Source organism: Stylophora pistillata, chromosome 14, assembly GCF_964205215.1.
Source record: "Stylophora pistillata chromosome 14, jaStyPist1.2, whole genome shotgun sequence".
In the NCBI taxonomy this organism is placed as follows: domain Eukaryota; kingdom Metazoa; phylum Cnidaria; class Anthozoa; order Scleractinia; family Pocilloporidae; genus Stylophora; species Stylophora pistillata.
In genome coordinates this window covers 2953309-2977500 of record NC_142532.1, presented here as the reverse complement: position 1 = coordinate 2977500, position 24192 = coordinate 2953309, and the positions used below count along the sequence as shown (strand labels likewise).

The 24192-nt window shown below is 39.4% G+C and overlaps 2 protein-coding genes and 4 pseudogenes across 4 annotated transcripts; 4 read left to right on the top strand and 2 right to left on the bottom strand.

Moving 5' to 3' along the window:
• Nucleotides 1-161: 161 nt before the first annotated feature.
• Nucleotides 162-825, top strand: LOC148716109 (uncharacterized; annotated as a pseudogene).
• A 7131-nt stretch (nt 826-7956) lies between these two features.
• On the top strand, nt 7957-10463 carry LOC148716108 (uncharacterized). Its single transcript, XM_088745010.1, has one exon. It carries the CDS (start codon nt 8095-8097, stop codon nt 9667-9669), a length of 1575 nt encoding a protein of 524 aa, XP_088601136.1. The 5' UTR covers nt 7957-8094; the 3' UTR covers nt 9670-10463.
• Nucleotides 9747-12544, bottom strand: LOC148716107 (uncharacterized; annotated as a pseudogene). Its single transcript, XR_015995321.1, has 2 exons — nt 12260-12544; nt 9747-12171 (listed from the first exon to the last, which is right to left on the bottom strand). The product of XR_015995321.1 is annotated as an uncharacterized LOC148716107 (transcript).
• Nucleotides 12545-14224: 1680 nt separating this feature from the next.
• Nucleotides 14225-18349, top strand: LOC111323424 (tetratricopeptide repeat protein 28-like). The gene has a single exon (XM_022926764.2). The coding sequence runs from the start codon at nt 14661-14663 to the stop codon at nt 16569-16571; it is 1911 nt and encodes a 636-aa protein (XP_022782499.2). The 5' UTR covers nt 14225-14660; the 3' UTR covers nt 16572-18349.
• Nucleotides 17400-22537, bottom strand: LOC111323425 (neuroglobin-like; annotated as a pseudogene). The gene is made up of 3 exons (XR_015995323.1): nt 21281-22537; nt 19486-19711; nt 17400-19061 (listed from the first exon to the last, which is right to left on the bottom strand). The product of XR_015995323.1 is annotated as a neuroglobin-like (transcript).
• LOC148716106 (uncharacterized) lies at nt 22050-23451 on the top strand (annotated as a pseudogene).
• The last annotated feature ends 741 nt before the right edge of the window (nt 23452-24192 follow it).

The window sequence follows — 24192 nt, the reverse complement described above, 5'->3', positions numbered from 1 at the left end:
ATACTTAAGCGTCAAATACAGAAATTTCATGCCAACTAAAATAACGATGATTTATTTAAATAAACGTGATAGGACCATTGCGCATGTTATTGACATTTTAATGAAATTGACACTGTTTAGCTTTACTTTTAATCTTATCAACAACATTTTAACTGTTTGTAAGTCACTTGCGCAGTGTAACTTGTCTCACAGAGAATTCTACTTTTCGTTTTTGTGAGAAAAACGGGGCTTTTCCATTTTCCGAAGAACTAGCGATAACATGGCTTGCTACACACTCTATCTTCTTAATCATCGTCGTCTTCGCCCTGCAGAAAGTTCCAGATTTTCTTAGATACAAAGCCATCTTAAATCAGGTAACATTTCTTCCATCCTATTGGACTCTGATGATACTTATATCATTAACCAGATAGATACGCCAAGCTTGCTATTTTTTCCAAATCCATCGATTCCTGGATAATATTAATGGCTTTGGCATTGAACTTTTTTCCGAGAACTACGTTTGCTGGTTTCCTAAACTATACTCAGTTAAATTTTCTGAAGCGTCAGTAACCCGGTTATATCTTTATGTTGTCAAAGCTTACCGTTTTGGTGCTATTCGCTTTTTCTCTAATCAACCTGCTCGCCACCATTTTAGAACTTACTGTACAAGTTCATAAGGTGCATCGGACCATAGGGACAAAACGCTGGGTGTCTTTTAAAATGATAAACGATCTTCTGCGTGACTTTAGTACAACCACTTTCAGATTCACATTTACGAGTTTCTTTTGGCAGAAAATTTTCACTGATGATAAGAATATTCTCTGTAATCAAGCACCTTTACAGTAATAACATAGATGTAAATGTTAGGTTTCCAGTGCACTAGGCCCAGTCTCTGCCGAGGTTTTGTCATTCGACACTTGGTCAAACCTCGGCGCACGTGTGTTTTCATCGCTCGTTTTTCGCCTTTATTTTCCGGATGTGGATTTTTTAACTTGACTCACATCAAAGGAATAGGACATTGCGGAATCGTTACGGATATTGTAGCAATCTTCAGGGTTACGGACAAGGACACGTGCTCGTTTGTAAGGATTTCTCACACGGTATTGTATTCGAATAGTGTTTTAAGCATAGTTGATCCGATGGAATAAAACGTGGAATTGATACCGAACTGACGGCTGTTACAAGGGATGATAGAGCAGCTGAGGCAGAGAGCGTGCAGATTAATGGGAGTGACGGCCTCTCATCCCATGTGGCGCAATTTTCTTATAAGTGCCGAAATTAATCGGAGATTACCTCACCACGCTCCGTGATTGGTCCAGAAAACTCTCGCTCTTTTCGCAACCAATGAGATAGTTTGCAGTCGGCGATCGTGTTCGCACCTCAAAATACAAGAGAAAAGTATTTGATAAGGGGTTCACACCGAATTGGACAGAGGAGATTTTTGTTGTGGATAAGATACAGTATATCGATCCGATCACTCACAAGTTGAAAGACCTGCTCGATGAGGACATCAAAGGCTCTTTCTATGAACAGGAGATGTTGAGAGCTAAACAAAGCCTTTCAGACCTTTTCCGCATTGAGAAGGTCATATGAAGGAGTAGTGGGCCCCGGGGCCCACAGGCACTCGTGAAGTGGAGCGGTTACCCAGAAAAATTCAATCCCTGGGTTGATGAGAGAGAGCTTCAAGACATTTGAAAAATGGTTTAAAGAAATGTTTCATATATATGAGACACACACTTACAGTTGAGATGGATGAGCTTGACAAACTAACAACTCTTACCAACAGTGCACTCTTCGAAAAAGCGAAAGAGATGGGACTGCAATATTACCACAAGCTTAAGAGAGAAGAGTTGATTAAGCTGATAAGAGATTCTCCTCCTCCTCGTCCACGTTACACCGGTATGAGGAGAAGAGTGATACTATTTAGTAGTAGTATCCCTGTTACTGTGGGCATAGAGGGAGAAGATTATCAAGCAGGTCTTTCCCTAAATTATATACGCGAACATGGACAGGTCTTTCCCTCAATTAGTGCTGCTGCGAAACACTTCAATGTGAATCCTGGACTGTTTGGTGCTAAGCTGAGATAGAAGAATGTGAGTAAAAGGAACAAAATTAAGCTTAATGGGAGAGACTACTCTCTTATTTTCAAAGCTTACCGTTTGAAGAAGGCGCCTCCACGTAAGGGGAGAAGCCTGAAGACTTTTAAGTTAAGGGTTAAGACTTTTCACGCGTTTTCACGCGTACTTTTGACGCGTTTACACGTCAAAAGTGGTAGTTCTTCTTGTTCTCGAGGGTCATATAAAATGGGTTAAAAAATGATTTTTCATATTGTAGAGCATATTTCATAATGTAGGTTATGGATAAGAATACTGTTGTTCAACTACGACTGATCGCTAAAGAGCGGGGCCTTCGTGGCTACTCAAAACTTCGAAAGGCTGAGCTGCTCGAGCTCATACCGCTCATCGAACTTCAGAGAGCGGTTGTTCCTGTAAAAATGCCAAAGCTTGTCGCTGTGAAAGCAGTGAAACCGAAGCGAAAGAGGCGAGACGTCTTCGTCTTTCCAGGTGGGTCTCTGCTTGATGATTCGATACCGGAGCATGAGATACCGGAAGAACAGACAATATTGGAACCGGCACCGGGACCGGCAAAGCCAGCACTGGGACTCCAAGGGGTGGTAAAAAAGATTGAGAAAGCTGTTGATTGGGGGAAGAGGGAGGTAGAGGATTGGGGTAAGTGGCTGATAGAGACAGCGAACACAAGCAGTAAACCGCGAGCAACAGTCGATGATAAGCTAAAAGATTTCAAAGCGCATATCGCTGAGCTCTACAAAAGAGAGCCGATCACAGGTGGTGAGCCGTTTAGCATTACAAAACTCCATTCGAACTCAAACAAAAAGTTCTCAACGTTCTTTGACGCATTTCACATCAATGGCGCGATTTACGACAACGATGGTGCGATCAATATCGATAAAACCATTTTTGAAGTTGTAAACATAGTTCGTCGTGAAAGAGAGTTGGTAAATGGTGATAAGATACGCGTGATATGTAGTCATCATTCATTTGGAAACCCGATTAGCACAAAGTTGACGACAATCACTGATGATTTTGATATTGACTTTGTCCGTAAGATTTCAGAGAATGTTGAGTATTCTTCAGTACCTCTCTCAGAGGTCAAAAGGAAGATTACGCATCACAAAGGCAAATATCGAGAGAAAAAGGAGTGTGATCACAATTAAGAACGATGACTCGATCTGCCTTGCGCGAGCGATTGTGACAGCTGTTGCAAATATCAACAAGCATAAGTGGACAGCATCAAAGTTGAAAAATGGCTTTAACGACTCAAGAAAGCTACAGAGAGATGAGGCAATCAAGCTTCATGAAGAGGCGGGTGTTGAGATGAATGAACACGGCTCGACGCTCGAAGATATAGCTAAATTCGCAGATCATCTCAAGGTTCAGATTAATATCATCGATGGTGATCAATTTAATGAGTGGATCTTCACTTCCGAAAATGAGCGATATGCTGGCAGTGGCAGTGGCCATATTTACCTTTACAAAAACAAAAATCACTTCGATGTAATCACCAGCATGCCAGCGTTTCTGGCGAAAAACTATTACTGCCACACATGCAAGAAAGCTTACACACATCGCGACCTACACAAATGTCCGGCAAGGTAAATCGCATGTTTCAAGTACTTTCCAGACGGCGAAAAGTGCTCCGGTGAAGAGATAAACTGCGCTGATTGTAATAGATCGTTCTTCGGAAGAGAGTGTTTCGAAGAACACAAACGTGAAAGATCTTCAGGGAAGGTATCAGATATTGTCTGAAAAAGAGTTGCCAAATGCCTTGAGTGTGAGCGAACGGTGACCAATGGTTTGGAAAATCATATCTGCGGATATTCAATGTGTAAGAACTGCCACAAGTACTGTGACATGAATAACCATCTCTGTTTCATGACACGTAAACAGTGTAAGGGTGGAAACTGTCTATCAGCTCCGCTGTGTAGTGAAAAGAAGCTGTGCTACCCTTGCAAGACGAGAAGTGAAGACTACATTATCTTTGATTTTGAAGCGAACCAAGAGAGCAGTGTGCATGAGGTTAACTGGGTCGATTGTCAAGATTTTCACGATAATATACACACATTTGAAACGGTTGATGAGTTCTGCAAATTCATTTTTAATGATGAGCACAAAGGATTTACGTTTATCGCCCACAATGCGAGAGGCTACAATGCTCAGTTTATCCGAAACTGGTGTATTGAGAACGGTGTGAAACCTTACGTTATTTACAATGGGATGAAGATTATGTATATGGAGGCATGTAGTATTAGATTCATCGACTCTTTAAACTTTGTGCATGACAGATTATCAGCGTTCCCTAAAACATTTGGCATGACAGAGTTGAAAAAGGGGTATTTCCCTCATTATTTTAACACAAGACGTAATCAGAATTATATCGGACCGATACCAGCTAAGAGATGCTTTGGTGTAGACCAAATGAGGTTAAGCGTAAGAAAAGATCTTTTGAAATGGCATGCCGCAAGAGTTGAGGAGAGTTATGTCTTTGATTTTAAGAAGGAGCTTCGCGAGTACTGCCGGAGTGATGTAGATATTCTCCGACGAAGCATGTTGAAGTTTCGAGAAGATTTTATAGATCTAGAGAATATCGACCCTCTTCAGTACGTTACTATCGCCTCTGTGTGTATAACCATCTACAGAAGTAACTACATGCCTGAAGAGAAAATCGCCGTTGTGAGAGATGTATCACGTGGTGAAGCATAAAGCAAGATGTTGATAGCATGGTTAGATTGGATATCAAAGAGAGATGGTTTGTCGATAAAACACGGACTGAATGGCGGTGAAGCGCATATACCGGGTGTCGTAAAAGTCGACGGCTTCTAAGGGTATAGAGTTTACGAGTTTCAAGGTTGTTTTTGGCACGGCTGCCCGAAGTGTTACTCTGGTGACACAATCAACAGTCAAAATCAGATCGATATGTTGACTCTGAGAAAAAGAACTGCTGAGAAGTGTGGAAAGATTAGAGCTGCAGGGTTCGACTTGGTCGAGGTTTGGGAGTGTGAGCTAGCGAAAGATAGAGATTTTTGAAAAGTTTTACAAGACATGGGATCGCGAGATAGTCGACCCTCTCAGTCCGAGAGACGCATTCTTCGGTGGACGCACAAATGTAACGAAACGGACCTATGATTTCAAAGAGGGTGAGAAAGGGAAGTATGTCGACTTTGTCAGTCTATATTCGACGGTGCAATTCTTCAAAGACTATCCGACTGCTCACCCGAGAAAGATACTTGACCCTCCTCAAGAGTATGATGGGGGGGGGGGGGGTGGCTCGGTTTTGTAAAGTGTAGAGTCTTACCTCCACGAGGCCTTTATCACCATGTATTACCGGTAAAAACGAAATGTGGTAATGCGGAGAAGCTGTTGTTTCATCTTTGCAGGACGTGTGCAGAGGAGAAGACTCTGGAGTGTAAACATTCAAAAACAAAACGTGAGCAGCATCTCTGCAGTGTGTGCGCTGAGAAGAGAGGGCAGAAGTGTAACCATTCAGATGGTGAACGATCGTTTGTTGGGACATGGTGCACAAATGAACTGAATTTAGCTATTGAGAAAGGCTACGAGATTAAGAAGATCTTTGAAGTGTGGGACTTCAAAGAGAGAAGCGCAGACCTTTTCAAAGGTTATGTCCGAGAATTTATGAAGATCAAGATGGAATCAAGCAAGCTAGAGACTGGTGAAGGTTGTACGTATAAGAGTGTTGACGAGTACAAGTCAATCGTTAAATCGAAGCTTGGGATCGATCTTGGTAAGATCGAGTTCAATGCTGGAAAGAGAGCGATTGCGAAGATGTGTCTGAACAGTCTGTGGGGGAAGTTTGGACAGCGAAATAATATGAAGAAGACTGTGTATGTCACTGAGTCTGCAGAATTCTACTCGATGATAATATCAATGATCTGAAAATTCAGTTTATAAATAGGGAGATGGTCGAGATGAATTACATCTTGAAAGATCAGTTCGTCGATAATAGTAGAGATACAAACATCTTTATTGCGGCGTTTACGACAAGCCATGCAAGGATGATGATGTATAGAGAATTTTTAGAACCTGTTAGAGAGCAGGTTCTCGGATTTGACACTGACAGCGTATGGTATGTCGAAAAGGATGGTGAGCACAAGATCAAAACGGGAGATAGTCTTGGTGATGCGACTGATGAGTTAGATGGGCACCACATTACAGATTGATACGGATCCGGCCCAAAGTCATACAGCTACACAACAAGTGATGGTAAAATGGTGTGTAAAGTCAAGGGCTTCACACTTAATCATGAGAACAGCCAATACATCAATGAAAAGACTATGAAGCAGATCATTGAAGGACAAAAACGCCGAATTACTATTGTTAATGAACAAGCGATAACTCGTGATCCGGCAACGAAACGGATAGTCGACCGATACCAAGAGAAAGACTTCCAACTGTGCTACGATAAGCGGGTAATGGTGAAGACCGAATCCGGAATAGACACGTTACCTTATGGGTATTGAGTTAGGTTAAATATTGAGGTGAGCTATACCCACTATAGTACCAATATAAGTGATATATATATACCTAAATATGAGGTGAGCTATAGTGGGTAACATACTACTTCTGAGCGTGAAAATCGGCGAGTTGCATAAAATAGGTCGAGCTAAGAACTCGCTCGATTTGGATACCATAAACGGACTGCTGGAGGTCTTTGGCACGACTACTTTTAGAATAAGTTAATGAAATTCTTTTGGGAAAAGTTTTTCCTTGACGACAGGAACATTCTTTGCTTTCATATGCCTTTGGAATGACGTAGAAAGCGAAAATCTTAGGAGGCTTACTCGTCTCCAGGCTCACTCCTCTCACCTGACCTGCGCACTGAAATGACTGTGCCCCCTCTGAGCGAAAAAAGTTCTTTCCATTTTGTCTTTTACAATTTCTTCAAATGTGATTTGTTGTTAAGACTTACCTCTTATGTAGATAATTATTTTAGCGATCCTATATCGTTTGAATTTTCAAATGTTTCATAATACTTTTGAAAAGTTTGAGGTAATGAATTTATAGAGTTTACAACGGCTTGTTTCAAATCATCAATGTTGGAATAGTGCGACACATGAAAGTATCGGTGCATATCTTAAATTACAATTACAAAGCCATAGTTTTTTCGTACTACAACAGAAGTGCTCCACTTCCAGTTTTCCGAGTCACTTACTTCAAGCCTACACAGAATATCATGAGGCAGCAACGCCGTCGGCAGTTTCTCTCCCCAGGTCGTTTTCTCGAAACTTTCGGTCGTTAACGTATCTATTGAATTTAATTTATTTGGACCTTATCAATCCTTTCCAGTTCCATTGAAACATTCCCATAACGGATTGAGGTGGCGAGGTTAGAAAAAGCGTATAGGACACTCGAACGTCGCTTCCTTTTCCCTGACAGAGGTAAGTCTTAACCAGGTCTTGTCAATCGAATCTTCTTCGTCTCGGGTTATAATTTTTTGTTAATGGTAACTGTCGCGTTCCTGATACCGCAGACACGTGGTGTTGTGCACCAGAGTTCGCTGGTATAACCACAGTGATGAACTTTAGACAAGTAGCAGCATAAAACTCTTTATTCGCTTAAGCTGGCAGTCTTTGTACAGCACAGGCGGTAAAAACTATAGAACGGATACATGAAGGTTCGAAATAAGGAAAACCGAAAGGCTATGAAACTAGAAACGATAAAAATGAGGAATATTACGAGCGTAACTTACATCGGATCTTGACTCCGGGGTAGAGAACTCCTAACTCGTTCGGCTCCGAAGTGGTTTCGCTACAATGACTCCTCGCAACTGAACTACGTGCTAATAGACCTTATTCATAAATGGCCGCCGCGCGGGAACGGACTGGTTTCGAATGCATGAAAGCGAGGCTTGGTAGGCCAGAAAATTCTTGGAGAGCACATTTGTGACCGTTTAATTTCTCAAATAATATTGTTGAAGTAGTCTAAAGGTTTTGAGGATATTGGCAGGAAAAATATTTCTTAGTCACTAAACGGGATATCCCTGAGTTAAAGAAAGATTTCCGCGTGAAGAGCCTTAGAGATGCCGACAAATTGCTGTGTCCCGCTCTGTACGAAGAAGGACAAGCGGGACAAGGAGACGGGTGAAAAAATTTCTTTTTTCCGTTTTCCAGAGGAGGAAAACCTAAAAAAGCGATGGCTTCATGCTATAAGAAGAGATATCGGAGCGAATTTTTCCTTAAATGGGGCAACTATAGTTTGTTCCAGGCATTTCAGGAAAGAAGATTTGCAGAGAAGTCTTAGTGGAAAAGTTAGCCCCACACCAGGAGCTGTGCCGAGTCAATTCGTGTGGAAGCGAAGTTCGCCTCGTAAACGAGCACCACCGACACCACGCTGTACGGCTACAACAGTGACAAAAAAAAAAGCGCTTGAAGTTAGGGAGGCTGTGGATTCTTCCACCGAATGCAGCGAAATTATCAGTGAGCATGCTACATCGACAAATATGGCGGACTTAACAGTGGAAATGGAAAACACAACGCAGGAGCGTGAGTGCAGCACTGATTTTGTCAAGAAATCAGAAAAAGATTCATGCATAGCTGAGCTTAAGGACAAAGTTGCCGCAGCACTAACGAATAATGAAGAACTGGAGAAAGTGGTTTCAAAACTTAAAGAAAAAGTTGTGGATCTTGAGCGGAAATACGAGAAATGTGAGGAGCGGTTGTTTTCCTTTAAAAACATCGCCTCAAATGACTCACTAGTAGCATTTTACACCGGCTTTCCAAACTACCAAACAATGATGGTCCTGTACGAATTTTTGGATCCTGGTGAGCAGGGTGAGAACATTAACTATTGGCTGTCTGGAAAAGGTTTTGATAGCACCCCCAAGTCTGTGAAAAAAGGAAGACCACGGATCTTAAAACCAGTGGACGAGTTCCTTCTCACTTTGTGTAGGTTGAGGCAAGGTTTTGCTGAGTTGCATTTAGCCCAATTATTTAATATTTCTCAGCCAACTGTTAGTCGCATCTTTATCTCCTGGATAAACTTTTTGTATTTAAAACTTGGCCATATTGATATCTGGCCATCCAGAGAACTAGTTAATGAGACAATGCCTGATGATTTCAAGGCAAAGTATCCTACCACAAGGGTAATCATTGACTGCACAGAGGTGCGCTGTGAAATGCCTAGTAGCCTCCTTTTAAATAGTGAGCTCTTTAGTTCATATAAGAACCATACCACTTTAAAGGCATTAGTGGGGATTTCACCTAAAGGGGGTTTCACATTTATTGGGCAGCTGTATACTGGAAGCATATCTGACAGGGAAATTGTAGAGCGGAGTGGCTTTTTGAATCTTCCCTTTTCGAAAGGAGACACTGTGATGGCTGACAAAGGCTTCACCATTGATGATATTCTTCCCCTAGGAGTCTCCTTAAACATCCCCCCTTTCTTGGGAATGTCTGAGCAGATGTCAGCCGAAGATGTGATTGCAACACAAGAAATTGCTAGCTTGCGAATCCATGTTGAGAGGGCCATTAACAAGGTGAAGAATTTTCGCATATTTGATGGGGTTATTCCATTCACCTATTTTGGGGTAGTAAATCAAATGTGGTGTGTGTGTGCAATGTTGTGCAATATGCATGATCCCCTCATCAGTACTTGACCTATTAACATAAACTTAATAAATACCCCTCGTTGTTAATAAAAATAAAATTTGTGCCGTTTTTCCTATGCAAGAGATTGGTGTAAACACAACATGTATTTTAATGCCTTTCAACACTTGTATATGTTGTAGTTCAGTTTTATCCTTGGTTCAAATTTTATTTTCCTTTGTTTCCAACTCATTATCATACATAAACATGACTGAGAACAAAGGAAAATAAAATTTGAACCAAGTATAAAATTGAACTACAACATATACATTTCATTTCTTAAGTCCACATAACTTCTTCTTTCAAATTTGTTCCTATTCAATAGTTTAAGGACATTACTTGAGCAAAATTTTTCTGATCATATTTTGTGAGGAAATTTGAACTGTAACTCTTTCCAACCAATCAAGCTCTAATAAAATATTATTATAACAAATTCACCTTCTTAGGTTTATAAGAATATATATACTGGTAGTTGTCATAAATATTTACAGCTGAGAGATTCTATCAAACACGAGTCTACCTTTGAAGATCACTCACTTTCACAATTGAGATTATAAGAAGTTTAGCTGGTAATCACTGTCATAATTGATTGGAGCTTGCAAGTCAGCTGATCTTTGATACAAAATGTGAATATTGGCAAGTTGTATCAAAGTTAGGTGTATGTGAAATACATCAATACATAATTATTCAACTTTTCATTCAAGCAACTATTTACATTGTATATACAGCACTGAAAGAAGTAGAAGTGGTAGTTAAGCATCTTGCAAACTCACTTGCTGCAATTTTAATAAAATGGGTAAAGTAATATGTGTGCAGCTTTTGCTTCAGAGTTTCCCAGTAAGCAGCATCAAAGGGAATTCTTTCCACCGAAATTCCCTTTTTCGTGTAGACAATGAAGTCACACCATCTTGCCCCACTCACACCCATTTGGCCTTGCACTTGAGTATAGTAAGCATGATTCTTTTTCAGTTTGCATTGTCCATCGACAGCTGCACAAAAGAATTTTGGGTCTTGACAGGCTTCTAGTGGAGTGACTTGAAATTTTGTTTCAGGACACTTCACTTCAGCAAGTCCAAAATGATCATAGCATCCAAAATCGACAACCCTGCCATCTGGTGAGCACCCAAGAAAAGGCATATCCAGGGAAACAACAAAACCACTCTTGAGAACCTTAACAGGTGTCTTTCGTGCAAGCATGATTTTCTCATATTCCTGGAGAGCAACCGGTTCATATTTTATACCATGCTCAACATACCTTGAGGTAAATGCTTTCGGATTGATGAGATCCATTGCAAACTTATCATGATTCCTTTGTCTTTTTGAAATGAGGTCAAACTTTGAAGCAGTGAATCTAAGCTTTCGCTCTTTCTTCCACTGTTCTGACAATGTTTGACCTCTTGTGGCTCCTTCAATCTTGTTTATCATGTTTTCATCAACAACAAGGGAACTAACAAGTGTCTCTTCAGAATGACTGAGGTTGTCAGGCCTGACAAAATCACTGCCTGAGTTTAACGGGAACCTGGGATAGGTTAACTCTGCTTCATCCATGTCAGCTCTTGGAATAGAAGAAATGTCAAATGTAGCCACAAAGTTTGCTTCAGTAAGAGTCAAGTGGTAGCTGCAAAGTGAGCCAATTTGGCTTTCACCAAATTTGGTCATAACACAACTTTTGGGAGTGGAATCATATTTTGCCAGAACTGCTAAACCCATTTGTGGATTTATATTTTGAAGGGCTTTTTTCAGGTTAATTTCTGCTTGGACGTCATGCACAGGGTTTGACCTTGCATCATACAGTAAGCACTTCAATCCTTCTCTCCTTTTGGTATCATCTAACCGTGTTTTTGAAATGATAACTTCCATTACCGGTTGAGCAGATATTTTGTTTGTCCCCACGACCCTTCTTGTGCCATCTTTGAAGCTGGGATGTGCTGGCGAGATCCGGTTGTTCATCATCCTCCTGGCACAGATCTTCTGTGCTCTTGCTGTCAAATAAACTAAACTTGCACGCTTTAAACATTAAAGCAAGAATGTGGTTACAATATCCCACTTTGCCAGCTTTGCATGAACAGTTGGCATGTATGACTTGACCTGAGACAATGCACATGGCAAAACGAAGATCATGTGGAGCTTCACTTTTCCTGAAACTGTGATAGCAATTCGCTTTCAAATAAAAATACCTTTGATCACTGTTCGCCTCAATTTCCTTTAGGTATTCGTCCTTCAGAAATGTTTTTGCCTTCTTTAAATTAGTTGGAATTGAGTGGTGCTCGGCATTTGCAACTCGCTTTCCAGAATTTGCCACGTGCTGGTTCATTTCGGCTCTTGTGAAACACGGCATCCTTTCAAGCGACTTTCCCCATCCATCGCTCGGGTATTTCACACTTGAGGTGACAGGAGAGACATAATCGTTTGGTAGTAAACTCGAAAACCTTGCCTTCCTTTTCGTGTAAATTTTATCTCCATCAGGGTCAACCAGCATTTTATCCCTTCCATTTTCAACATAGTCTTGGACTCTGCAATATAATAAAGCAATAATTCTCAACTGAACGTTTTCGTAAACTCTAAACTCCATGTGATATCACTCACGAACTTAGCTCTCACCGTTTTACGAGCTGTGCTTTCGTCTTAAGACCCTTGAGTGAATCGCCACGACATCTCAACCAAAACTTTAGCTCGTCATTTTTCAGTGAAGAAGGATTTCTACCAGCTAAGGAAGCTCCAGGAATATCGTCTTCTGTGAGTATCACGCGCACAGTTCCATCAGAAGATCTGTGAGAAGCCATTGTGGTTTTGTTTTGATCTGTGAACCTTGGCCTACCAAGCCTCGCTTTCATGCATTCGAAACCAGGCCGTTTCCGCGCGGCGGCCATTTATGAATAAGGTCTATTCTCTGCCACGCTCCTGTCTACTCTAACAAAACTAAGAAATGTAATCTGTGCCTCGCAGAAAAATTCCGCATCCTCCAAGCTGACAGAAATACTTTACTCAACACGAGATCTGAACTAGTTTCCAAATGCCACCACGAAAACAAATTCTACCTATCAAACTTTAAAACTTAGCTTTTATTCACTTTCAGTAGAATTACGTGTCACTAATTATAGGAACCAAATTTCACACCGCCTAATTATAGGAATTAAGTTTCACACCGCATAATTAGCATTCTGTATATGAGGTAACTATGTCTTCCATTGGAATAACCACCGTCTGATGATTGCGAAAGCATGAAACTACGAGTCACGGAAACTTTGTTTCGTTGTTGATTTTACCATTTCTATTTACGCTCTACTCTATGTATTGAGCGCATTATGCAAATTTTCCTAGTATATAAACGATAGTCACATGAATATTCTTTCATTAAACCCCTGAAGAGTGAAGCGATTCACGAAACAGGCTTGTCGGGAAATGTAGTTACGTCCTTTTTTCCTCTCATAATATTTATAAATATATATATATATATATAAAGTAAGTGTAAAACGATGAAACATGAAGCAAACTTCTAACTGTTCCAGCTTTAATGTGGCGACGTTCCGGCCTTCTTTAGGTGGAACGTATTTACATAAAAACTAAAAACTAAAAGTCCCAGTAGGTTTACAGAATGACCTCAATTTATACTAAACGTAAGAAATATAAATAGTATTGCGTAATGCATTCCAGACCTAAGTAATAGGATATAATAATGAGTAAAAGGCAAGAATGTGCAAGGGGGGAAATAACCACGATTGGTTGCGAAGAACTCAATTATATTGTGTAAATGATGCTCTAATTACGTAATATAGCGGACGCGATTTTTGGATATGAATTCGCGTCTTTTGTTAAGTCCGTGGGGACTAAGTGTACACAGTTGTGCGGTCCAGTAGGCCTCTCTCGTAAGTAATAATCTATCAGTATAAGCTGCGTCCCCTTGGCTTCTAATTTTCTCAATAACAATAAAATTAATTTCAGAAATTTCGTGTTTGGTACAATTGAAGTGGACTGCAAGCTCGCAGGTTTTTTTGTTTGTTCGCTTAGATGACTTGTGATTACGAAAACGCACCTTGAATTCAGTGGAAGTAGAACCCACGTATTGTAAATTGCATTTCTTGCACGAGACCAAGTAAACAACATTTCTGGAAGAGCAAGACAAGTTTTGGCAAATCTTGTAGGTTCGGCCTGTGGAAAAACTCTTAAATTTGATTGTCTACCAAATCTGCATTATAACCCTGGGATTTAAGATACCCTTTGTATTCAACACATCTCTTGTAAAGAGACTCAACCGTAGAACAGTTAGGTCTAATGCGTAAAGCAACTCCGTAGGGAATTGCCCTTTTACAGTGTGCCGGGTGCGAACTGGAAAAGGTTAAATAAAGATGGCTATCTGTAGGCTTAGCATAAATATCAGTAATTATGAACCCGTCTTGAAGGTGCAGTGTGAGATCCAAGACCTTCCTTTTACTCACTATTATATCCTATTATTTAGGTCTGGAATGCATTACGCAATACTACTTATATTTCTTACGTTTAGTATAAATTCAGGTCATTATGTAAACCTACTAGGACTTTTAGTTTTTAGTTTTTATGTAAATACGTTCCACCTGAAGAAGGCCGAAACGTCGCCACATTAAAGCTGGAACAGTTAGAAGTTTGCTTCATGTTTCATCGTTTTACACTTACTTAATATTTTCATTGAAGCACCGTATCCTCCGCGAATCCTTTTACTGGGGAGCTCATCGTTTGGTTTACCTTTTTATTCTGTTTATTTGTGTATATATATATATATATATATATATATATATATATATATATATATATATAACAAGTTAAAAGGCTTCGAGCCAACAGTGACGCCGCGCCAGAAGGATCCAAAAGGATTCACAGTCCAAATCTCGATAAATAATAGGAAAAATATTGTAGTACACGAGGACGGACAACTTCGAGCTAAGAAAGACATATACTCAAATAAAAAGTCTAAGAAAGTTTAATAAAAAAAGTTTGGGCCCGACCACTTCATCAGCTCTGATTCTTAATGGCTAAAGAAGTAGGAGACAAGAATGGGGAGGGTAAAGCTTATGGCAATCTTGGCAATGCATACAAAAAACTGGGAAATTTCAAAAAAGCCTTAGAGTATCACAACCTAGATCTTAAAATAGCAAAAGAAGTAGGAGATAGATTTGGGGAGGATGGTGCTTATTGCAATCTTGGCAATGCTTATCAAGGCCTGGGCGATTTAAAAAAAGGCGTAGAGTATCACAACCTGTATCTTAAAATAGCTAGAGAAGTAGAAGACAAACATGGGGAAGGTCAAGCTTATGGAAATCTTGGCAATTCTTATTTTATTCTGGGTGACATTACAAGGGCCAAAGAATCGTACAACCTACAGCTCAAAATTGCAAAAGAGGTCGAAGACAAATCCTTGGAGGCATCGGCCTACTATTCATTAGCAAGTGTTTTCACATCGCTGGGTCAACTGCCAAAAGCCGTTAAACATTACCAGACCAGCATAACCTTATTCAATGCTCTGAGGATACTTCTAAAATCTAGAGATGAGTGGAAAGTTAATTTTCGAAATCAGTATCAAATGGCGTATACCGGTTTGTGGAGAGTTCTCGTGAAACAAGATACGATAGACGAAGCTTTGATTGCTGCTGAGAAAGGAGGAGCTCAAGCTTTGACTGACCTGATGGAATCCAGTTTTTGTTGTGAAACAAGTCAGCCTAAGGGAATCGATGAAGATTTCGTTTTAAAGAACATTCCATCAAACATTGTCTTTCAGGCAGTGGACGGAGATGACGTCAATCTTTGGGTTGTGTCCGAAGGAAAGCAAGTTCAGTTGAGACGAAGTAAACTCAAAGGCTCGGTGTCAGCCGGGGAGAACAGTGGAGCTAGCCAGTCCTTTGGGTCCTTCGTCCTCGGCATCTATACACAATTTGGTGTTCGTTCAAATGTGAGTTGCGAGAATCGATCTTTGAATGCTTTGAGGGAATGCCGTTCAGAAGTAGTTGAGAAAAGAGGGGAAAACACCCCTCAACCTCCTGTCGAAGATAACAAATGCTTGAACACTTTGTATGATATCATTATGAAGCCGGTGGCTGACCTGGTTAAAGGGGATGAGCTCCTCCTTGTTCCGGATGGACCCCTCTGGCTGGCTCCCTACGCTGCATTTAAGGATGATAATTCTAAATACCTATGTGAATCATTCAGAATCCGACTCGCTCCATCGCTAACAAGTCTCAGACTCATTGCCGATTCCCCTGAAGATTATCACAAAAGCAGTGGTGCGCTACTTGTGGGAGATCCGTGGGTAACCGACATTCCATGGGTTGACTCAAAGGGGAAAAGAATTTTCCAGCAGCTTCCGTGTGCTAAAAAGGAATTAAAAATGATCGGAAAGATTTTGAATGTCGCACCGCTCACTGGCAGACAGGCGACAAAGTGTGAGGTGTTGAAAGGGCTCAGTTCTGTTGCTTTAGTTCACGTTGCAGCTCACGGAAGCATGGATACTGGTGAAATTGTTCTCACTCCAGACCCAACGAAAGCACCGTCAGAGCTAACAAAGGAGGATTTCATATTAACAATCGGAGAAGTGTTAGATTCTCGACTTCGCGCAAAACTTGTTGTACTCAGTTACTGCCACAGTGCTCAAGGCGAGATCAAAGCTGAAGGTGTGGTCGGCATTGCGCGCGCCTTTATGGGGGCTGGTGCTCGATCTGTTGTGGTGTCCTTTTGGGCCATTGATGACAAGGCTACCTTAGAGTTCATGGAATGCTTCTATCATCACCTCGCAGGAGGTAAACGCGCAAGCGAGTCACTGAACCTGGCCATGAAAAGCCTCAGAGAATCAGACAAGTTCAGCGACGTCAAACACTGGGCACCCTTCACGCTGATTGGAGACGACGTCACTCTGGACTTCAGCGTAAAGGAAGAAAAAAAATTATAATTTAAGATTGCATCACTGAAAATTGACTCATTTCTTTTTATCTTGAAGAGAAGATTCACAGTATGTCATAGGAGCCTCGTAAGTTTTCCATATGTTTCTCAATTTTTGGAAGTTTTGACTATTAACTTGTACCCATTTTACTTGTATTTTAAATATGATCGATCATTATGGTGAAGAAATAAAAAACAGACTACTTTATCATATCTTGAGCAGTAGAACCTTCTTAATGCCTGCCTTTCGAAATTTAAATGCGTGCCAAGAGAATGAAATGTAACACGGCTACCATAACGAATGTCTGTAGTTGAATGACGCCTACGCGGTTCAGTTGTAGACTAAAATGACACTCAACTCCGTTTCTGTTTTACAATAAGTTCTTTTCTGAATTTTATATCAACAGTAAGGTTAATCACCAGATGTTCATAAATAAAATATTCATCATCACCAAAAGTTGGCGAATCTTTGATGAGCAGAATTGGTAGCTGTAGGTCGAAATTTCCTGGTTTATCTATCTACATGATGATTGACATTTTCTTAAAAACTGATATTATCTTTAAAAAAATAAGGGGTTATTTTTTCTAAAGTTTTTTTCATATGTAATTCACCTAAATTCCGCCTAATTCTATTTGGTGCCAAGATTGCCATTCTAAGCATGATTTGAAGAACCAAACATCAAACATGACCAGAGTAACTCATCATATTTTTGAAGATGCGTTTGAGAGATGAACCCCACCTCATTCAGAGTCAAAGGGGTGTGGTTAATTTGAGTTGTTTGTTTCATTCAAACGCTTAAGTGTTTATTTTAAACGGTTTGAGTAAGGAAACCATGTGTTTGAGACATGAACCCCACTTCAGTTAGAGTCTGTTTAATGTTTTTCTTTAATTTGAACGTATCTTACTATAATTTAAAAATATCTTCGCTATTTGGAACATTTTATGTATTTAGGACCAGTTGTGTAGTCAGAAGTTAAAGATATATTGTATCCCAGCTATTTTAGAGGAGATTTTCTAAAATGAATCTTAACTTAGCAGAATCTGTTAACTACCATTTGTGTTCTGGTAATAGTAAACCTTGCACATTGTTGAATATGATGTAACGTAGGATTTTTAAAACAAGCTTGAACAGTTTTAACTAAATATTCTTTGTATAATGATGATAATAATAGTAATAATAATAATAATAACAATAAGAACTTTTATTTTTATAGCGCTCTTATCCTAAGTTCAAGGCGCTTTACAACACTGTGCGGGGAACTTTACCAGACTGCCAGTGGCAGTTTACAATCAACAAAGGCGAAATTTCTTACAGATGCCTCCTTCCCCCAATTCCCAGTGAACAGGCCAGACCACATCACATGTAATGAGTATATTTAGATGTAAAGTAGCTAGTGGTTAGTTTTATTTCTAGTTCAAGATAATCGTTCATTTCCCTTAGTCTAATTAACTCTTTCACTCCCAAGTTAAGAAGAAAAATTCTCCTAACTGATTCGAGTACGTTTCTTTGTTGCTTAATTCGGAGAATTAATTGTTACATCCCATGTCTAAGTGAAGGTTGACCTTCCAGTTTATATTTTCTTTAATTCTCATTGACACAGTATATGTTTGTCAGTATATTACTACTGTGAGGAGAATTTAAATTCTGATCAGTCTTGGGTTAATGGGTTCATTTTAGTGTCTTTGTTTAGTTCTAGTTTTACTAAGTGACTCTGACAATTTATTTTAGTTCCATATTTAATCATTTTGTAGTTCTTTGTATAACAGAAATATATACTGTACAAGCACTGCGTTGATTATTATTGTCTATCTCTACTTTCTAAGGATTCTCAACAAGTGAAATGCAGAGACAACAGATCTTATGGGGAATTCATAGCTTGATTTAACCTGCCCTCAACTTTATTCTTCTGCACACTTCATTAGACGCGATCGTCTCCTTGCCTGTTTCTGTTTCACTCGTTTCGTAAATTTACATTTAAATTGACATTTTTATCGACATATTTATAGCATTATTTCTTCATAGTTTTTACCGTCGTACGTTTTATACATGAGCCTCTGGCTCGGGCAATTGGGCAACCATGCCTCACGTATAGACAATAAACTTGATTGATTGATCGATTGATTGATTGTTTCAATCCTCGTGCAACGTCAGGCTTCTTGCAATTCATATGCCTCCTTACTTCCCTAGAGAAGTTGTTGTCAAGATCATTCTGTCCACCTTGACTACCTTAAGGATTCTTTAAGACACTCCAATTCACTTAACACACTGTGCACTTAACATCATCTCTAGTGTCCTTTCAGGTTTCATTTTGACCGGATTCCCAGTGCACAAAATCTCTCACTTTGAAAGTGTCACGAGTCAGTGTTTGTTCTCCTCAGTCCTTTCATCACATTTGCAGTTATAAAGCGAAATAGCTCCCTCCAGGTCTCGGCTATATAATCGGTGCATTTTGTTGGAAACGAGTCCTTCAGAGTCCAAATTAAGGCTTCTTCTATCATCTAATTGGGAATGAGTCAAACCCTTGCCCAGGGTCCACCTACATAGCAAATCCAAGATGGCGGCAGGCCAACAGAGTCGGTAGCCGCCATCGTGGATGCCGTTGCAGCGAAGACCCTGGAAAAGAGTTTTGACAAAAAAATAGTTAAGAAAGGACAAGTTGCTATAGTACTTCTCTCTACTGCAATTTATATCACAGCCTAGTACTTATTATTATACAAGCCTAACCTTGTATAATAATAAGTACCCCTAAATTGAGCTACAGGTATGCTTCCCTCTACAGCAGTTTACATCACATACAGCGCTTTACAACAATATGTACCCCTAGCTAGATAGCACTAGGCTTCACACTACCGCAGTTTACATTATTATACAGCTCTATACAACAATATGTTGTGCCCTTGATCATCACAATAGAATACATACATCGAAATGTTCCAGCCTCACGGACCATGGTTTATGTCTTTCTCCAAGGTTCTTTAAATACTCCATGAAGACCTCTGCGTCGTTTAAAGAAAGCAGAGCATTTTCAAGCGCAGCCATGACTCGTCTGACGTGGAGATACAAAGACCGAGAGTTGATTACGTCTTCAAGTTTTAAACTCTTAAAGGCGGGAAATATGTCTTGAACTCTTGGATTGCACTCAAAAAGTCTGAAACACGATTATCACCGTTAACATCATTATAAATCTCGAATTATGGAATCTCGATTTACGTTTATTTTAACGAATGAATGTTACTCCTATTTTTCCGGTTATACAAAGAAGTCAAGACATTAAGGAATCCCCACAACAAAACACAGCTACAGAGTTGTAAATCTCCATCCTCATTCTTATTAGAACTCTGCTGTTACGAGGGTAGTGCGCATGCGCTGTTTTTAAGTCAGTTTTGCTAAAACGATGTGGACCCGACTGGCAAGCCTTGCCAATCGGGTCGAAATACACAAAAGCGCCCGTGCGTTCACGTTTACGCACGTAAAGGCCCGAGAAGACGCTTGCATGGCCTACATAATTGTTTATAACTTCCATTTTTCGGGTTCTTCTATCACAACTGGCGCTCGGTTTTGGCGACTTGTTCAAGTACAGCACTAATTAAAACGTAACTTATCTCTTTATACAGTAGGAATAAACAAACAACAGGTGGCACCTTTTAATGGACATAAAACACGTTATGATAAGTAGGCAGATTCTTTCTGCAATAATAGCCATAAACAATTCATCGGCAGTAGCTGTGAAAGTTAACGCGTGATATTCGAGTTTTTTGCATTTGGAAAACTCTTTTGTATCTCTTCGATGACTAATCTTCTCTCTTACAAATGTGAAAATTATTTTGAACTTGATCAGTTCAGAGGTGATTTACACGATTAAAAAGAGCAAAAAAAAGAAACAGCTGTTGATCCTGTTTGTAAACTTTTAAATTATTGTTCTCAGTTCCTCAAGAAGTGCTTCGTTTCTTAGTCTCATTCTTCAAATGATATAAATGTTTGAACGTTTCACACAGGAACGAATTTGTCCTGTTATAGATTTGGGCTCCGCTGAAAGACTTAATGGTGACCTTATGACATGATAAATTAAAACAAAAAATACTTGAAAACGCTTTAAATGTAGATCCATTTTAAGTGAATGTCAGTAAACCTTGTTAAAAACCGTGAAACAAATTTGGCGTAAAAGGTGCACTTATTTCGGCTGGTGAACACTTATATTTGCATTTTCTGCTCACGTTTAGTTGAACAACTTAAATAACAATAAGCTTTTCAATGGGATGCCTATCTCTAACGCTGTATTTCATCGACGCCATGGTCATCACCGACTGAACGTCATATTTGTAATGTTTACTGACAATTCAAATGAATTAATTAGTACATCATCCATCGAAATTGAGGTTATGATTGTAAAATCTATTTATCGTGAACGTGGAACGAAGAAGACAAAAAGAAATGGAGTCAACGGGAATAATCGCGCTGAAGACGTTCCTTTATATCAAGGAATTCGTACCATTGGATTTGACGACACTACCAAGTTACTTTCACGTTTAGCTTGACTTCTAGCTAATGAAAGCAAACCGTTTTCTCTTTTCCTCCATTTTAAACGATTCCAAGCCTCAAACTGGTATGGTCTTTGCATAAAAAACTAATGTCAACTTAAAAACTCTACATTCATTTTTTTTCATGAAATGGAATTAATCACAATCCACCAGAAATTGCGCATAATTAAAACACTAACCTTTTAAACATTTTCTTCCCTATGACGCTCTTAACCGGGTCAACGAGCTTCCAAAATTCTCTCAAAGTGTTTTTTTGTTCGTGTGATAGCGGAATTTCTTTGATTCTCGAAGCTGATGATGCCGCAGCAACTGAAACTGCTATTTCGATTCTGTTATTACTCGACGCAGAACAACCCATGGCTTTTATACCCCAGTTTGATTGTTAAACTTCAAATGAAGATGTGTAGACACCAATTTATGAATAGATTAATGAATCCAGCCGCTTTTCCAAGCAATAGAAAGTAGTTAAACTCTGTAATGATGGGTAAATACTCTGACGTAGTCTGTGCAAAACGTATGTCTTTATATCGACCAACATCTTGATTTAGTTGTTCACTGATTAGACTAACTTAAAAAGGAAAAATTCCGTATTTCTGCTCGTTAGTAACTGCCATTTGGTTGAGAATAGGCAGATTTTCGCTGTCTCTTCTAAAATGCCTTAATATTCAAATTGGTGATTCGTGCATAATTGAAAATTGGAAAATGTTTAGCAGTTTGCCCCACATGAACATGCTGGCATTAAAAAAGTAAACACTTAGCATTTAAATTAGCTTTTCAGATATGATAATCGTGTCTCTCAGATATAATTATAATTGAGTGAGGAGTTGAACCTCCATTTAAGCTTCTGAGTTCTTCCCCTTACTGTCTCCAACCGTCAAACTTTCGCCAAACAGTCTCCCTCTGAGATTGGGCCATTTGGCAAATGTTATTTTTCTAATTAGTTGATAAATGGCATGCAAGGATGAGGTATTTTATTACTTTCTAATTAGCAGAAATCTTAGGGATATTATCAGCGATATTAGCGGAAGCCATGAATTAACAACCACAGCTAAAGCCCCAAAAGTACAAACAATGAGCAATTATAAGCCCTACTTGTGTGATTGGACGAATTTATCTCGTGAACTATCCTTCGTTCTTCAAACAACTGATTTTCTAATATTTATCGAGTACTTTCATAATATATTCATTTAATTATTGTGCAAATGTAAATCGTAGACTAAAGCTGGCTTGATCTGTCCTCATGGGGCATCCTGTGAAAATGTCTGAAAAAAAATATTGATGCGAACGAATTATTTTTATTGTAACTCCTAAATCCCTTAACGAACGGATTCAGGCGGCGAATTCATTCATTTTAGAAGTCGTGAGGTCGGAAATTAAAGACAAAGAGAACCGTGTCATCCGGTGCCCTTCAGTCTGTTGTTGCTATAGCAACTAGTTGAGGTAATTTTGTACATGATTCGTGCTGTTGCTTGCTTCCAGTCCACCGCATATCAATGCAAGAAGGATACGGCTTTCCCTTTTTCAGAAGAGTTAACAATATTGGGGCTGGTCTCGCTATGTATTTTCACTGCCATCTTTAGAGCTGCTTTTCGGATTGTTCCTCAGTTGCCTGGTTGCAAGACAATCTTATATCAGCTCACATTTGTTTCTAAATTCACTCCCCTCACTATTGCCTTGTGTTGATACAGCAGGCTTTTCACCTCTTTCGAATCTTCTTCATCGCGGGTCATAAGTTTCTTTGGTAAGTTATATTCCTAGAACTTTAACTGTTGGATTTCTAAATTACAGTAGGTTAAACTTTTTGAAGCAAGATTATCCCATTCACGAGTATGTTATTTTTAAACGAACGGTCTTCGAATTTTTTTATGGTTACCCTTATCAGTCTGATGGCTACCCTTTTAGCTGTGAGTGTGAAAATCCGCGAGATGCATAAAGCATCCGTAGCTGAGAACCCCCTAGATATGGATACTATAACACACTTTTGGCAGTTTTTGGCACCACCGTTTTCAGAATCTCCCTAATGAGTTTCTTTTGGGAAAAGCTTTCAGCGATGGTAGGAACATCCATTGCAACCATATTCCTTTGGATTGAAAAAAAGAAGCGAAAATCACAGGTTTCCCACTCTCATCCCCAGAGACACTCGTTTTCATTCATTTCGAACTCGAGGAAATGCTTGTTAATTAAATGTGTTTCTGAGACTTATATTACCTCTTAAGTTTAGTGGGTAGAGTGCTTTGGAAACATGTAAAATGAGAAACAATAATGTACAGTTTAGCTGATTAGAACGTATGAAAAGTAAGAAATAATGTTAGGTAAAGCGCTTGAGAAGTACTGTATGTCAGTAATTATATAGGTGTCCAGTATAAGAAGTGTGCTTTGATTTTTTGGGAGATTTCTACTCCGAATGCAATCTATTTGGTTTACTTTGATTGCTTTTGGCCTCTCATTGGTGGCAGGTACTAACAACAGATGAATAAAAGGTTTAAGTTTCTAAAAAAACCTGTGCTGCTTCATCTGTGGGGTGTAATGAGAGATATTTTGGTTTCATCAACTGAGTTGAGAATGCAAATTGGCCACCGTACAGAGTTTCCATAGCGAACCTTTCCAATGTTAGCCCTTCGTCGGTCGATTTTACAACAGCTATCAAAAATCAAAAAGTTATAGCTATGTCATCGCCAGATAAAAAAATCTAAATAATCCTTTCACAGAAAAAACTGGAAACATATCCCCCGAAGCAGTGTGGCGCCACAAACCCTCCGAGTTATAAAGAGTATGCAGTAATAAAATGATAACAAGATAAATAACAGTTTATGTTCACTATACAACAAAATTATGTAAATATTTTCCAAGAACAATTTGTTTCTAATATTTGTAAGACTTACTCTTATGTGTTACTTTAAAAGGGCTGATGAGATCAGGGAAAAGTGAGTAAGTATAGCTTATTGGAATTGGAACTTGTGAGAGTCAGGGAACAATGTTATGCAAGGGCACATGAGAAATATTGAATTTTTATGTGGATGATGATGAATAGTCAGTTTTTGGGTTTCCTCTCGCAATTTTCAGCTGAAAGCCATAATTTGGCCACAATTAT